This window comes from Lygodium microphyllum, chromosome 2 (genome assembly GCF_053477565.2).
Source record: "Lygodium microphyllum isolate KBCC chromosome 2, Lygodium_microphyllum_v1.1.10, whole genome shotgun sequence".
Classification (NCBI taxonomy): domain Eukaryota; kingdom Viridiplantae; phylum Streptophyta; class Polypodiopsida; order Schizaeales; family Lygodiaceae; genus Lygodium; species Lygodium microphyllum.
This window is the reverse complement of record NC_141136.1, coordinates 78,033,427-78,050,227: the sequence shown is the minus strand read 5'-3', so window position 1 is coordinate 78,050,227 and position 16,801 is coordinate 78,033,427. Positions and strand designations below refer to the sequence as shown.

The 16,801-nt window shown below is 38.8% G+C and overlaps 1 protein-coding gene across 1 annotated transcript; it reads right to left on the bottom strand.

Moving 5' to 3' along the window:
* Nucleotides 1–344: 344 nt before the first annotated feature.
* On the bottom strand, nt 345–2,182 carry LOC148039919 (uncharacterized). The gene has a single exon (XM_087665827.1). The coding sequence runs from the start codon at nt 1,499–1,501 to the stop codon at nt 767–769; it is 735 nt and encodes a 244-aa protein (XP_087521953.1). The 5' UTR covers nt 1,502–2,182; the 3' UTR covers nt 345–766.
* Nucleotides 2,183–16,801: the final 14,619 nt, after the last annotated feature.

The window sequence follows — 16,801 nt, the reverse complement described above, 5'->3', positions numbered from 1 at the left end:
TCTCACATATATATTTACGTATGTATAATCATGTCTATGTATATCCTATATCCTATATTCAATTAGAAAAAAATATATATATATATATATATATATATATATATATATATATATATATATATATATATAGAGAGAGAGAGAGAGAGAGAGAGTATGTGTGTGTACATGTGTTCTATTGGGTAGGAAAAACGATAGAAAATAAATATAACCCCCACTGACCCCTTAAAAAAAAGCCATATTTATTTCTTGAATACCAAACTCATTCTCCTTGTGCTACATAGGCTTGAGAGCCTTCTCATTGGTTTGGGGCCTCGAAAGCAAAGCTCTCAATAATATATAGAAAAGAGAAAAGATGTTTTATTAGTGATGTTTTGAGTTGTTACAACAAGGCATGTGCCATAGCATGTGAATGCCACATGGCATTCAATGTTATAAAAAACACATTAAGGCATTCATCAACATGGACTCTCAAGTGAGTCTAATAGTGCGTTTCAAAGCGCATCCTTAATTGCATATATCAAAGCTTACAAAAAGACATACATGGCATGCCCTTAATATTAATGGCATAAATCAAGCTTGCAAGAGGCCACGATGAGGCTAGAGAAAGAGAGGCCTCCAGGAGAGTGCTAGCGAAACGAGTACAACAAGACTGGACTCTCACTTTGAGCTTTAGTCAATTTGAGCTAATAATATGTAGGAATGAACTGTAGTCCATTTGATGTGATTCGAACCGCTATATATATCAGTCACATAGACGCACCATATATCAGTCACATAGAACAAGCCTGCAAGAGGCCAAGACGATGGCGGAGAAGATGGTGGAGAGGATGAGCGTGCCCCAGATGTAGGAGAGGACGCAATCCCGCCATGCGACGTTGGCGAGCAAGCCGCCGCAGAGTCCGTTAAGGCGGACGTCCTGGTCGACGGTAGTGGGGGTCTGCGGCGGGGTGGCGGGAGGCTGGACTTCAAAGCTGACACCGAGGAGGGTGGTGGGTGCGCCGCCGCCGGAGGCGCTCTCTATGGCCTGGAGGGAGCGGAGGGCGGCGTGAAGGTTGGAGGCGGTGCGGGCGGCATCGAGGGTGCGGTCCAGGATGGCCCACGCCAGGCTCACCGACGCGATCAGGCCCAGCGTGAACGGGACCCACCAAACGCGGCACGTGCGCTCGCTGGCCGCGGGCCCCGCCGCGAAGACCGCCGAGATGATGATCCCCTGGAAGAGCATGTAGAGGCTGAAGAGGTTGTAGATCTCCCCTCGGTTCCTCGCCTGCCTCTCCTCCAGCCTCCCCGCCTCCTCCCTCACCTGCCTCGCCTCCCCTCTCAGCCGCTCCTCCCTCAACGCCTTCATCTGATCTGATTCGTATTCATAATTCCTTGTCGATGCAGCTTGCTGCCGCTGCTGCTTCTCTTCATCTACGTCCTGCACGAATGTCGATGCATTGCGGGCTTGCCGCTTCCCCTGATCCATATTGTCGTTCTTTGTAACTCGAAGGGTTAATACCATCAAAGAAGGTAAATTTGATCTTGTTGAAGAAGAAGAAGAAGATCAAGATGATGATGATGATGATGGATAAATAGGTTAACGATGTTGAGCTTGTAAGAAGATGAGCATCATAACGATGATATTGGATAAGTAGGTCGATGGCCTATTAGTCATGGATGGAGCTCTCATTCAACACATTGTCTCCTCCTACAACTTAGCTTGCATTTCTCCCGAAGATTGTGCTCTTTGCTAGCCTTTCCTTACTCATAGACCTACTCCATTGTCGCAACTAGTTGCTATAAAGCCTAGCTTAAGTAGAAGAAGAAGAAGAAGAAGAAGAAGAGGTGGTGGTGGTGATGGTATGCAAAAGAATCAAGGTTATGAAATAGGGAGCATGTTAATGGTACTTCCCTCCATCGTAGGAGTTAGGGAACATACTATTGGTGGCACTCTCCACCCATCATATCGTTCCTTTATCATAATCACTTGTAACTTGTTTATTGTTCTTCCTACAACCACTGCTTATAAGCTTAAAATATAGCATCCCAAATGCTTAGCCTAGCTAGCATTTTCACATCACATGGAAAGCATGGAATGCCACAGCCCACAAACATTCTCCATAAGCATAGGTAACTAATGTCAAAATCAATGGCTATTTGCTTTGTAAAACTAGTTCAACTTCACTCCCCATTTTTCATGAATGCAAGATGCTTCTTTGTAGCACCACTACCTGTTTTGCTTCCATCTAGTAGGTGGATCAATGGGACCCACAAAATCAATCCCCCACTTCTCGAACGGCTTGTGGCAATACATGTGTCTCAAATTTGCACACACACACACACACACACACACACACACACACACACACACACACACACATTATGTTTATGTGCTGAAGAGCAAGCAATACACTTGAGTCATGGAGATTATGTTTATGTGCTTAAGCAAGCAATAGACTTGAGTCATGGAGATTTGTGTGTGTGTGTGTGTGTGTGTGTAAAAGAGATGTCATTGATACACTAATAATGAGATTTTAAGAGCCAACTCAATTGTTTGTTAAAATTAGTATATAATTTAGCATATAGACTTTAATCAATTTTGGATTGTATATTAGCAAAGTGAATGAAGTTATTATGCTAGTTATATATTGAATAGTAGATAAAACCACCAAAGTTTCTATAGATTAATATATCTCATGTCCATCAACTATGAACTCTTTCTTCCATTTGGAAATGCAATCCTCAATAAGCTTGTATTAAAAGAACACCCTATGAAGAATTTTCACTATACTTATAAATTTAGAAGTAAATGTCTTTTCAATGGCTATCTTCACTACTAAGTTTATAATAGGCTCTCATATAACTCTATCTTAAAGTAAAGGTGATAGCCCATGGGAATGAGAGAATCCCTTCTAGCAAGAAAATGCTCTCTCTTGTATGCTATTGTACACTTCTATTCTTCACGTCATGCTGCTGGAAAGTCTCTCTCATGTTGTGATTCCTCTTTCCTATTTATTGAGCATAGACTATACCATACTTGAGTTACATTCTTTGAAAAAATGATGTGATTGATGCTTTTCTAGAATCTCTCAATGAAGGTGCTTCTCTTTCTTTTTCCTAAATAATGTTTCCAAGAACATCCAATTAACCTCTTCTCTTGAGTTAAGAAAGATTATAGCCAACATTTTTTTTAGTTACTATAACATGTAGTACATGTATTAAAAAATCCTCAATAAAAGTTCAATCAAGAAAATAATCACTTCATTCAATACATACATGTAAATAGATGAGAACTATTAAGTGTTTTGCAATTTCTTTAGCATTATGGATGCCCTTCTTAAATGGATTTAAGTGAGATCCTATGTGGATGATGTATATATTTCTTATCTTTCAATTATTATATGCATCATTAATGGAATGATAGATTTTGGATAACTTGTGCTTGGAATTTCGATAAAGAGAACTTCGATATCTACCTTTTTAAAAGTTCTCATACATAAGTGGGAAAAACCATGTTTTCATGCTTTACTTTGCTTTGAGATTTGCTTTAACATCAATCCATATTAACATGAACAAAGCACTTCATCATCGTAACTAATGTGAAATTGTTATTGTAATTCTTAATGTTTAGTAAAGACTCAAGTATTTATCAAACCTCTCCAAATACTCTCTTCATATTATTAGTATCCCCATATTATCATACAACTAGTTCTATCATAATGAGCTTTAAATGAGTTGTTTGAAAGAGAGATCTACTAGATAAAATTGAATGCATTTGGGAAGGACTCTTTAAATGCTAGTTATCTTTGTCTAATGTTCTTCCAAGATGGAAATTTCATTGTGATGGTTTTTCTAGGTAGAATATTCTAAATTGGATCCTCCATTGTAATCCTTTCACTATTTACCATGTACTAATAATTGCACATAGAAATTTTATATTGCATAAAAATTTCTAGAAAAGTAATTGGTGAGCTAGTTAAGACTCTTTCCTAGATTATTAGAAAATCAACTTCTAATCTTTTATAGATGGCTAATATTTATTTAACAAAAGTTGTCCATGGCTCCCATATGGCAACATGTATAGTATTAGAAACAAAATTTATACACATATATCATATATGAGTATCAATATCATTGTGAATTGTAAGCTACTTATTTCATGATTTCTCAAACTATCCTTTCAGAAAGATCTCATAAGTTGTTTTTTCAAAATATATAACCATAATTAGAATCATTTATACAAAAAATTATCAATATCATATATTGTGTTTTATGGAGAAAATGATGAATATCAAGGAAATTCAATGGAGTAATGTGATCATTTAAAGAGAACATCAGACTCTAAAAATAAAAGTACATGCATTAGAAGCTCATTTAGTGATAATGTGCCAATATTGATAACATAATTAAATAACCTCAAGTCTTAAAGTACATTTTCACTTTTGGTAAAATATACCTTCTCATCCTCAAATAATCTATCTACTAAATGCATTAAATTATTGATATCATTAATTGAATAATCTCAAGACTTAAAGTACATTTTCACTTTTGGCAAAATATACCTTCTCATCCTCAAATAATTTATCTAGTAAATGCATTAAATTTATAAAGAGGGGAAAAAATATTAGTGTTTTTGGGGGGAAAATAGGGGAAAACACTAGCTACACTAGCTTGGTATAAAAGATATAAAGAGACTTATTTTCTTCATCATTGAGCAACAATCAAAAGTTTCTTTTATCTTCACCTTCTTACATAGCTCTCATGGCTACTCTCACCTTTTCTTTCTTCTTCTTGGCTTTCTCTATCTTTTCTACTCTTTCTCTCTTCTCTTTCTCTCTCTTTTGCAGTTTTCTCTCTCTTTCTTTCTTCTTTGCTTCCCTTCTTGTCAAATTCAAATCTTGATAAAGATGCATCCTTCATGATATGTCTTGGCTAACATCTTCTTTCACTTGCACAAACTTTACCATCTTTACAATTGGAATGACCAGAAGTGATAATTTCCTCTCAATAACAACTACACCCATCTCATTAACAACATCATCGAAAAGCATCCAGATCTTTATTGTGAGTCCCTAGATCAGTTACATGTACTACTAATGGAAAACTGGCATTTCCATCATCCTCACATAATGTATTATTTGCAGGCACTATCTCTATAACATTTTCCTTCTCAATCAAAGTAGTAGATAGTTTCACAATAACATTAGTGGCTAGCTAATCCACATAATCAAATACATCTGGTATATCATGTGCACCCTTTTCTAATACTACATCTGCAATCATAGTCATTACATCTATATCATTAGCACTATCCTACATATAAGATAGCATAGACGCATCCCTAGTCAAGATCTTTATATCATTAGTATGCTCTAGTATTGCATCTATACTATCCTCTATCAAGGTATCTATACTCTCCTCTACCATCACTTTTGTATTCTACATTTCAGCAAAGTAGGCATAAACTAAGTAGATATCAACAGGGGTTGTGCATGTTAGGGCACTCGATGCACTTAAAAGAGAAATGAATGCATTGAAATATTATGTGTCTAGCCTATTCTATATTGCTAGTACTCTATGCATAATGCATACACACATTCTCTGGTTATGTTTACATCCCTTATACTCTAGAACCTCACCTCTCAATGGAAAAGACATGGAACTCCACGATGCTTTTTCCTCCTAATAATAACCCTCGACGGATTCCATGTGATTGAATACCCTTCTCATAGTCGATGTAAACCTACATGGCCCTCATCTCACCCAACCTTCTATCTCTCTTTTCCAAGTTCCTAATTTATGGGAGGATTCCCATATTATTTTGTAAGATGTGACATCCCACCCAATCGCTCTAATAGTTTTACTACACTAGCCAAATCAGTTTGAGGCACCTTGCCCTTTTCTATAGTCTACAAGCCATAGGTCCATAGCCCCTTCTTTTCATATTTAGGCTTTTTTTCAATGTGCAAGCCATATAATGCTACATCTATGGCAATATAAGATGAGCACATAGCCATTTCTTCCAAAATCTTCTTCATACCACCCTTACAATGTCGTGCCGCTACACGCACATCGTGTGAAAAACTCTAGAGTGCGGCTTCCTTGTAGATTTAGAGAGATAATGCCATTTTAGGTATTAGTGTTAGTGTCCATGGTTCAAAAATATTAGATTTTTGGACAAGTTTTAGCCAATTTTTGATAATCTAGATATTATATCTTGTAAAAATCCATAAAACTATAGAGAACTTCTAGATTAGGATGACATGTGAAAGAAAGCATGTAGCTTTCAGCCAATTTGAGAGGATTTTATGTAAAAAGAGAGATTGACGAAATCACGCGACGTGCGATCGCTGTTTTCAAGCAGTGAACAACACTCCAAAGTGAGAGATAAAGAAGGAGTGATCTGGTAGAATTCTGGCCAAGTGTCTTGGTATTTTACCCCCCATAGAGGAAGGTATTATTTTATACACGTTTTTGTCCATTAGAGTTTTATCTTCTCATAATGTAGGAATAAACTGACAGGCTTCATCTCTATTAGTATTCTTCTACATTTTCTAATTATTTTTGGGAGTATTCTTCTATGTCTTCAATTTCTTCAAACCCCTTCTCTTCCGTCTCTTTGTAAGAACATGCAGTTGGAAGCTCTATCAACATCTTCAAGAACTTGGCTTGAAACCTTCAACCCTTCTCTTATCTCTACCATCTCCGGAGTCTAAGCTCTTGAACCCTCATACATTCTTCTCTCTCAAACCCCTGTGATTGACCGTGAAGTACCTCTTGAACCTTTGAACATTCAACGTAATCTACTTATCTCTTGAAGACACATCTCCATCTATCTTGTCCAATTTTCTTGCCAAACCCATGTAGTGACCATCAACCCTACACATTGTGACATTGGTGAACCCGACGTGAAGGTCGGTATAAGAGAACTCCAAGATGGGGGATTCTTCAAGAGATACTCTACAACAATTGGTGCGCATACTGCAACAGACTCAGCAGCAACAAATCCAAATGTTACAACAACAACAACAACAACAAAGGAAATATGAAGAGAAGATTGATTCCATAAATATCAAGGCCTTAGAGGAAGTTGGGTGGGAATTAAAAGAATTTAATGGTCAAAATGTCTCTGTTTTCATTCGCCAATATGTTGAGAAAATGCTCTTCTTTGGTGTACTACAACATGCATGGAGTCGCTATTTTGCCAGACTAGGCAAGCATGGTCTTCAAGAAAGAATCCATGGTCTTTTTTAGCAAGATGCGGATTGGGCTACATTCAAAAAAGCCCTATGTGAAGAATTCTTCTTAGAAGACTCTGGCCTAATGAACAAAGAAAAGTTTCACTGATTGGGTTGAGAAACCCAACAAAGGTTTAGATGCAAAAGCTTTATACCATGAGCTTGAAAGTAAATTTGGGCAACTTGATGCTGAAGACCAACAAAGTATGAAAGATCAGAAGATTGAATTATTCCTTAAGGCTGCAGATCCCATTCTGCAAGAGAAGCTTGTTGATCACCTAGAAGATGCTACCTTCGAATCAGGAGTCAAGATTGCATGGACAAATGTTACTGATGCAGTTAACATGATTATTCGAAGAGAGCGAATGCGAGTAAGATTGGGCTCTACTTCAACTTCAAAAAATCCATTGATGGAGCTTGTTCCACCTTCAAAATCCCCTATTCCTTTGACTAATTAACCAACTCTTTCTTCTTCTGTTCCTTCTAAAAATGATGTCATGGATGAACTCATTAAAAGCATGCATGACCTTCATCTGAATCTTACAGAAATTAGTTCCAAGGTGGAGAAGCTGGATGTCAAAGTTGAAGAACAAGGACGATCATCAACTCAAAGACCCATGAGAGAAGGCTTTAAGAGGCGTTGTATTTGGTGTGAGAGCCAACAACATGACAAGAGGGAGTGTTCTGCCTTCCGTGAGGCTAAAGCACAAAAGCTCGTCTTTTGGAAAGATGGACAAATTCATGTAGCTAAACTTGGTCTTCCACTTTGGAGCCAAATTTTGGCAATGGTGGAATGAAGAAAAGATTAGAAGATTTGGTTGTAAAGAATCCCTACATAGCAATTGATGCAGCTACCTATGGGCTGCAAATTGAACAAACTAAATCAAATTTGAAAGCATGTAAAGCTAATGTGCAATCTAAAGTATGGATGCAGGCACTAGATCAAATGGAATGTGGTAAAGGAGACAAAGAAGATTTGACTAATGCCAGTCAGTGCATTCGAGGAATAACTGGTTGGAAAGATTCGGTAGATTCTTTTTCCACATTTGCACATTTGGTTGATGTCAATCATAAAGAAGTCTTGATTGAAGAAAAGAGAAGATGAACCAGGGCCTACCTCTTCTAGCCCTCTGAAACAAGTAACTAGAAGAACGCGTGAACAACCAAAACTTGTTGAAAATATAACCCTAGATCAAGAGATGGAAGATGTGCCACAAACAAAGAAGATCGAAGGAAAGAAGAAAGGCAAGTAGCTAGGCTACAAATTGCAGTAGTCTGACATAGAATCTGCAACCGATCTCAAAACAAGTCCTAGAAGAACAAATTTTGGGAAGCAAAATTGAATTCACCTTAGGCGAAATTCTTGGAATTGCCAAACATGAATTCCATGATGTAATTATTAATGTAATTAAAAGGAAAAGATAATATGTTGGTGATGAAACTGAAGAAACAATGCATGCTTTTTTGCAAGTTCTTTGAGTTTTTGTGCAGGATGAAGAGAAGCTGACTTCACAAGGAATTCATCTTGAAGTAGTTAAAGAATATTTAATTGCAGCAATTGAAGCTAAAGATAAAAAAAGCATGAATACAAAAATTAAAGATGTGCAAGCTGAAAATATAAGGATCGGCTGGTCCAAACCAGTTGGGCAGCCCACCTCTAAAAAAGAAGGCCATCTACAGCACATGCATGAGGAGAAAGAGGCTTGGTTCATTCCAAGCAGTCACCAGTCCCGTACACATTGGGCTAGAGCAACAACGGAGACAATCGTCAAAATTGGAGAAAAAAAACACCATGTATTGCACTCTTAGACCATGGCTCGGAGATAAATGCCATGGCAAGGAATCTCTATGAAAGTGGCAGATGGCCCATAGATGTTGATTCCAAGCAGTCACCACTCCAGTACACATTGGGCTAGAGCAACAAACGGAGACAGTCGTCAAAATTGGAGAAAAAAAACACCATGTATTGCACTCTTAGACCATGGCTCAGAGATAAACGTCATGGCAAGGAGTCTCTATGAAAGTGGTGGATGGCCCATAGATGTTGATCCAGGTTGGCAAATGAGAGCTGCAAACAACTTTTAGAGAGCTATATGCTGCATGTCCTAATGTGCAGGTAACTATTGGAGACATAAAAGACAATTTTCATTTTTTTGCTCAAGACTCTTGTAGTTACCCTATTATTCTTGGGTAACCTTACATTTCTGAAGCTTGCTTGGAAACAAAAGCTCTTGATGATGGTTCTTCCTATGCTTGAATCCAAAGCAAAGATAATAAATGAGTTGTCCAATTTCTTACTATGTGTGTTAACCATCATCGAAACAGAGATCGACTGCATGATTATCCTATGCCTCCTAATGCCCGAGAATTCAAGGGTTTTTGGGCTAGATTTCTATAAAAGGATGCTATGGCAGTGCATCATGTAAAAAGATTGAAGCTCCTTATGCTACAGAAATTGTGTCTCTAGGAAATATGTATGTATGTATAACCAATAGTATGGGCTGTTATAAGTCTCTTCCAGCCATGACTAAAGCTGAAAGAAAATATTTACATCATGTAAAAAGGGTGCTAAAAACTTATGACATGATGGCTGAAAATGAAGATATTTTGAGCATTTTTTTGGGACTGATTACTGCTAACACATTGGCTGAAATATATGTAGCTGCTTATACAGAAAATCAAGCTGAAAATCAATCCAAAGAAGTATGTACATTGGATTTTTATCAAACAATTTAAGAATTTATTGAGTAGGAAGACATTGGTTTACTCAACAAGGGTGAAGCGCAAGTGGAGACAAAATATAAGAAGGTGGATAAGAAAGTCAAGCTTGTGGCAGTCCCATTGCCTCCTGAAAGTGAAGGAATGGCTGATAGGGTAGCAAATTAGCCAAGTCTTCGTGATCCTTCCAACATTGGTCACAAGTTCACATCTAAAAGTATAAAAGAGCTCAAAATATGTGAAAATTCTTTCCTTTCGTCGGCTGAAAACACTGTTTTATGCAAATGCTAATGAAACATGGAAAAGTTTTTGCATTTCAACCAATGGAAATAGGTTGTGTGGATCCAAATATTGTGGCTCCTATGGTCATTTTTACGGTCCCACATGTGCCTTGGAACCTCAAGCCTATTCCTGTTCCAAGGGCGCATTTGCCCAAATTACTGAAACTTCTAAATGAAAAGATCAGAATGAAAATTTTAGAATCTTCTTTAGCACCTTACTCAAATTGATGGTTTATTGTACCCAAGAAAAATGGATCTTTACGATTCATCCAAGATCTACATCCTGTTAATTGTGTCACAATCCGAAATGTTGGTTCGGGTCCAATTGTTGACGAGTTTGCTGAAGCTTTTGTAGATAGAGAAATTTATTCTATGGGCGACCTATATTCACGATATGACCAATTTCAACTTGTCAAGATTGTGGGAGAGAAGGAAGGAGTCTCACTTGTAGCTTTCTTGCTTGCACAATGGGGGAATACACACACAGGTGGAGGCTGAAAACAGTTTTCCTCTTCTTAGTTATGTAAGCCAAAAGAACTCTAGTACAAGGAAATAGAAGAACCCTATATATGGGTCTCAAACCAAACTCAACTAACTAAGGTGGCATACTAACTGAGCCACGAACCAGAGTAGATAAGCATAGCTATCATGTAGCTATTATTCATGGGTGGTGTACCAACCGCATCTACTGACAAGTCGGTGACATAAATGCACAACGGTCACCCTGGCATATCACGAGTGGAGCTCGATATCTCAACACTCCCCCTCGAGCTCAATCCCAATTTCTGCACACCAAGCAGGTCTCTGAACTTGTGCAGCTTCTCTGCGCCCAATGCCTTCGTAAATATGTCAGCTACCTGATCCTCTGTGCTGACATAAACTAGATCAATAAGACCTAGTAAAACCCTCTCCCGCACATAGTGATAATGCACCTCAATGTGCTTTGTTCTAGCATGATAGACTGGGTTATTTGCCAAGTGTATACTACTCATGTTGTCACAATAAATGACAACTGGCCCATCTGTAGGCTGATGCATATCATAAAGTAGCTTATGCAACCAAGCTACCTCACATGCAGCCATTACTGCGCCCCTGTACTCAGCCTCTGTGCTGGATAAGGCAACTATAGGCTGTTTCTTGCTGCTCCAAGTGACTACAGCACTCCCAAAAGAGAACACATATCCACTGGTAGATCGTCTATCAGAAATACTACCAGCCCAATCAGCATCAGTGTATCCATGCAACTGTATCTGAACCCCAGTCTCATAAAATAGTCCATACGGCAATGTGGACTTCACATACCTGAGTATGCGTCTAGCCGCATCCAAATGCGGTTTCCTTGGAGCTTGCATAAACTGACTTACCAATCCAACAGCATAGCTCAAATCTGGCTTGGTAATAGTCATATAAATCAAGCTTCCTACTATGCGTCTGTACATAGTAGGGTCTTCCAGAAGCTCACCTACATCTGTGCTCAGCTTCACATTTTGCTCCAAAGGAACTGAAATAGGCTTACAGCCTGTCATCCCATATGTGGACAGCATGTCCAATCCATACTGCCTTTGCAAGAGCTGTATCCCACTTGGTGATCTAATCACCTTAATGCCCAAGAAATAACGCAGCTCTCCCAAATCCTTCATCTCAAACTTCTGCTTCAATAGCATTTTCACATGAAGGATATCTTCATCACTGTCACCTGTCATAATCAAATCATCAACATAAATGACAAGTAACATAATACCTTTCTCTGTTTTTCTCACATAAAGTGAGAAATCTGCCTTGGAAATCTGAAAGCCAATAGTGACAAGATACTGTCCTATCTTGTCTAGGTGCTTGCTTCAAGCCATACAAGGCTTTCTTCAACCTACAAACAAACTCAGGATGAACAGCATGCACATAACCTGGTGGCTGCTCCATATAGACCTCTTCTTGCAAATCACCATGCAAGAAGGTATTCTTTACATCCATCTGATGTAAAGACCATCCCTTTGATGCAGCCATAGCAATGACTGCTCTTATGGTTGCCATCCTTGCAACCGGACTGAATGTTTCTTCATAGTCAATGCCATATGTTTGTGCATACCCCTTGACTACTAAGCTTGCATTGTATCTGTTCACAGAACCATCTGCATTGTGCTTCACCTTATAAACCCACTTACAGCCAATTGCATTCTTATCTTTAGGAAAAGGTACCAATTCCCATGTAGCATTTGCTTCCAAGGCATCCATGGCTTTCTCCCATTTTTCTTTTCCCATGGCTTGCTCAAAAGAAGTGGGTTCTGGTTCCTGTATCACTTTGACCATATATGCATAGTGAATGGCTGAAAATCCATCATATTTCAGCCTATCCACAGGATACCTGGTGCTCTCAAAACATCCCTGGTCTTTCTTACTCCAGGTGTAACAATAGAAGGAATACCCAACTCATCATCAATGCTTTGTTTTGAGCCACTGGATTCACCATCCACATAAGAGTGACCTGCATTCACATCAAACATGGGCTGATCAACCTTCTCTTTTCCTTTTCGTGATACGTGCATACCACTATCTGCATTGCTTTGAGAAGATTCTCCTGATCTCAATCTGCCTGTCCATGGCGAAGAATGTGAACCACTGCTAGAGGATCCTCCAGGTCCACTAATATTTTGTGACTGCTGCTGTGAATTCTGTGCAGCATTACCATTTTGTGCATCTACATCATCAATCACATTTACTGGTCTATACCAGCTACTCATCTCATCAAATACAACATCTTTGCTCACTGTAAACTTACGAGTAGAAGGGTTATAGCATCTATACCCTTTTTGCTGCAGAGAGTAACCAATAAAGATGCACTTCTCAGCTTTTGGATCCAACTTGGATCTCAACTTATCTGGCACATGTACATAGGCAATGCAACAAAAAATTTTCAAATGAGAAATATCTGGTTTCCTACCAGTATACCTCTCCTCTGGAGTCATCCCATGTATTGCTGCAGTGGGAGTACTATTCATTATATAGACTGCTGTAGCAACTGCTTCAGCCCATCTGGCAAGTCTTTTTCATTGAGCATGGCACGAGATACCTCTCCAATATGCCTGTTTTTCCTTTCTGTAATTCCATTTTGTTGTGGGGTATGACTGCATGAATATTGCTGCTTTATGCCATGCTCCTGCAAGAACCTTGCAAACTCATTTGAGAGGTACTCTCCCCCTCCATCTGACCTTAGGCATTTTATTTGCAGGCCTGTTTCTTTTTCAACCATAGCTTTAAGAGTTTTGAAATGCCCAAAAACTTCACTTTTCTTTTTCATAAAATACACCCAAACTTTTCTGCTATAGTCATCAATAAAAGTGACAAAATAATGACAGCCTCCAAGAGATGCAACTTTAGTAGTCCACACATCAGAGTGGATTAATTCCAATGGCTTCTCACTCTCTTGAACATGTCTAGGAAATGGTTTCCTTGCCTGTTTTCCAAATTGACAGGCTTCACATACCTTATGCATTTCTGCAACCTTAAATTTAGGCAATCCTGCAACAATATTTTGGGCCTGCATTGATTTAAGTCGTTGTACATTAACATGACCAATGTGTTTATGCCAGATATCAATATCTGCAACTACACCGGTCCCATGTGCAAACATTGTTGCACTCAATTCAGACATGTCTGCATCCAACGTAAACATTCTGCCCTTATTCTTTCCTTTTGCTATCAAGCGACCTTTATTTTTCATATCCTCAACAAAGCATCCATGAGGATTAAATCTGACCTGCAAGCCCTGCTCAATCATTTGACCAACAGAAACTAGATTCTTGGTGATATTCGGGACATGAAATACATCGGACATGTATTTCTTTTTCCCATCATGCATAGACAAAGGAATTTTTTCAATCTGCACAATAGGATGTGCAGTATCATCACCAGTCTCCACAAATCCTGGTTTTTCCATTTTCCTTGCATCTTCCATCCATTCTGCATGACCTGTCATGTGGTTTGATGCACCTGAGTCAACATACCATACATCATTGCTTTCTTCTACACTTGTCACATAATTGTTCATGTGCTGCACCATAAACAAATGCTCATTTCTGTCATCACCCTGTCTACTAGAAGATGCATAATTCCCTTGTTGCAGTTTTCCATTCATGATGTCATCCTGCTTTTTATAGCAGTCTTTAGCCATATGACCCATTTTACCACAGTAGTAGCATTCAACATTACTGTTTGCATTTTGGCCTCTTTGCCATCCACCACGACCTCTTTGGCTCCCCCTGCCTCTAGAGTTACCACGTCCTCCTCCATAGGACTGGTTTTCTTGAGTTTGCTGCATATTCTGATTTCTACCACGGCCTCCAAATCGGCCTCCTCTACCTCTGCCTCTACCTCTTCCAGCATTTGAGTAGAAGACAGCTTCTTTTGAAGTTCCTCCTGAAGAAGATGCACCACCATTTCTCTGCTCCTCAGAAATTAGAAGAGCAATCAACTCCTCAAAATCAGAAAATCTTTCACGGACGGAAATGGATGTTCGAAACTGTGCATAATCCTTTTCTAGACCATTCAAGGTCACAGAAACTAAATCATCATCTTTCACTGGCAACCCAATGGAAGCAAGTGCATCTGCAATCTTCTTCACCTTCATGTGGTAGTCATTGATGCTCATATTTTCTCTTTGCACATTATGCAACTCTTGCTTGAGCTGCATTTTCCTGGCTTGCGTATTTGTGCTATATATTTTTGACAAAGTATCCCATGCCTCCTTTGGCGTACTTGCATCCTGAATATGCACAATCATAGAGTTTGAAATACTGATAGACATCCAGTACATAACTTTCCTGGCTCTCTCATACCATGCTTTGTATGCCTGCATTTGCTGTTGATTGGGAACATCAGGAAGAACTGGTTCTTCTTCATTTCCTGCAACAAATTCCCAATATCCTTTTCCCATAAGGAAATTCGTCATTCTAAACTTCCATGCTTGGAAGTTGTTCTTGTCTAGCTTTTCAGTGACAATCTGTGAGAGAGAATCAGACGCCATTACAAAACACTGCGAAAAAAATCTGTCACTGCAAAGAACACAGCTTCAGCCTCACAAAGGCAAATCTACAAAACTGAGGAAAGTGGTATTTGACCACACAGTCACTTCCTAGTGACGATTTTGCATCAACAGGCAACAAGGATGATTCTGTAACTCCCAATGTCTCTGCGCACAAGCATACGATGCAATTTCTACAGTAACTTTTCACCGACCTGTAGAACAGTGGCTGCACAGCATAAAACTGGGCCTTTTCATTTTCTGCACGCACTCAGGAAAAGGCCCAGTTTTATGCTGTGCAGCCACTGTTCTACAGGTCGGTGAAAAGTTACTGTAGAAATTGCATCGTATGCTTGTGCGTAGAGACATTGGGAGTTACAGAATCATCCTAAAACTGCACAGCATAAAACAGTGATTGCAATCACTGTTTTATGCTGTGCAGTTTTAGAAACTCAATTTGAAGCTCTCTTGAAGCAAGTCTCTTTGCCCTATAAGCCTTGTAATTGACTCATAATCTTTTGTCCCTAACAGTCTACATTGAATGTAATCATGCAAAGTTGATTCATGCTATGGAATCATGTATGAATGATGGGATGCAGAGTTGTTTATGATACATGACATCATATCGTACTTGATTTTATAATTTGTGATTGCTCTTACAGTCAAGAAGACAAGCTTGATTTGAGTTAGAACTTATGACATAATACTCTTGTGATCTTTGCTAAGAACATGCAGTTGGAAGCTCTATCAACATCTTCAAGAACTTGACTTGAAAAATTCAACCCTTCTCTTATCTCTACCATCTCCGGAGTCTAAGCTCTTGAACCCCCATACATTCTTCTCTCTCAAACCCCTGTGATTGACCGTGAAGTACCTCTTGAACCTTTGAACATTCAATGTAATCTACTTATCTCTTGAAGACACATCTCCATCTATCTTGTCCAGTTTTCTTGCCAAACCCATGTGGTGGCCTTCAACCCTACGCACTGTGACAATGAAAGTTTGTGGCAATAGGTAAAGTTGTATCACTGGTATAGATTTTTCCATCCTTCTAGAAAATCAAAATTTTCCTCATAGCATCTTTGTAGACTTCATAGACACTATAGTCATGCTTGATGCTAGTGCATCATATGCATTTATGCACAAATACTTCTCTTTCGGAACTCCTTGATACTACAGATGGACGTGTACTCTTTGCTTATTCTTTCACCCTCGACATCTTTAGCTTTAGCTCCCTAATAGTTTTTATTATCTCATTCAAGTCCTCATCCTTGGCAAGAGGAGCCAAAGAAACATGTGGTATAACCATAGAAAAAGGTAAGGTCATAAGAGTAGTTGCTCCAAAAGATATAAGAGTAAATATAGACAAAGGTATAAAAGAAGAGATTAGAATAATAGAGCCACTACAATCTAGTGTGCCAAATCTATATCTTATATAGCATAGAAACAACATCCTTGGCATCCTACCAATTTGTCTTTAGACCCATAACTTTGGTTCCATCTTCAAGTAACTTCACTAATTCTATCTACAATGGAGGGTTTACTATTTGTAGAAATATCTCAACCGAAGC

Bases quoted from the DNA above. Each gene is read 5' to 3' on its own strand.
- LOC148039919 (XM_087665827.1), bottom strand. From the start codon at position 1,501: ATGGTATTAACCCTTCGAGTTACAAAGAACGACAATATGGATCAGGGG.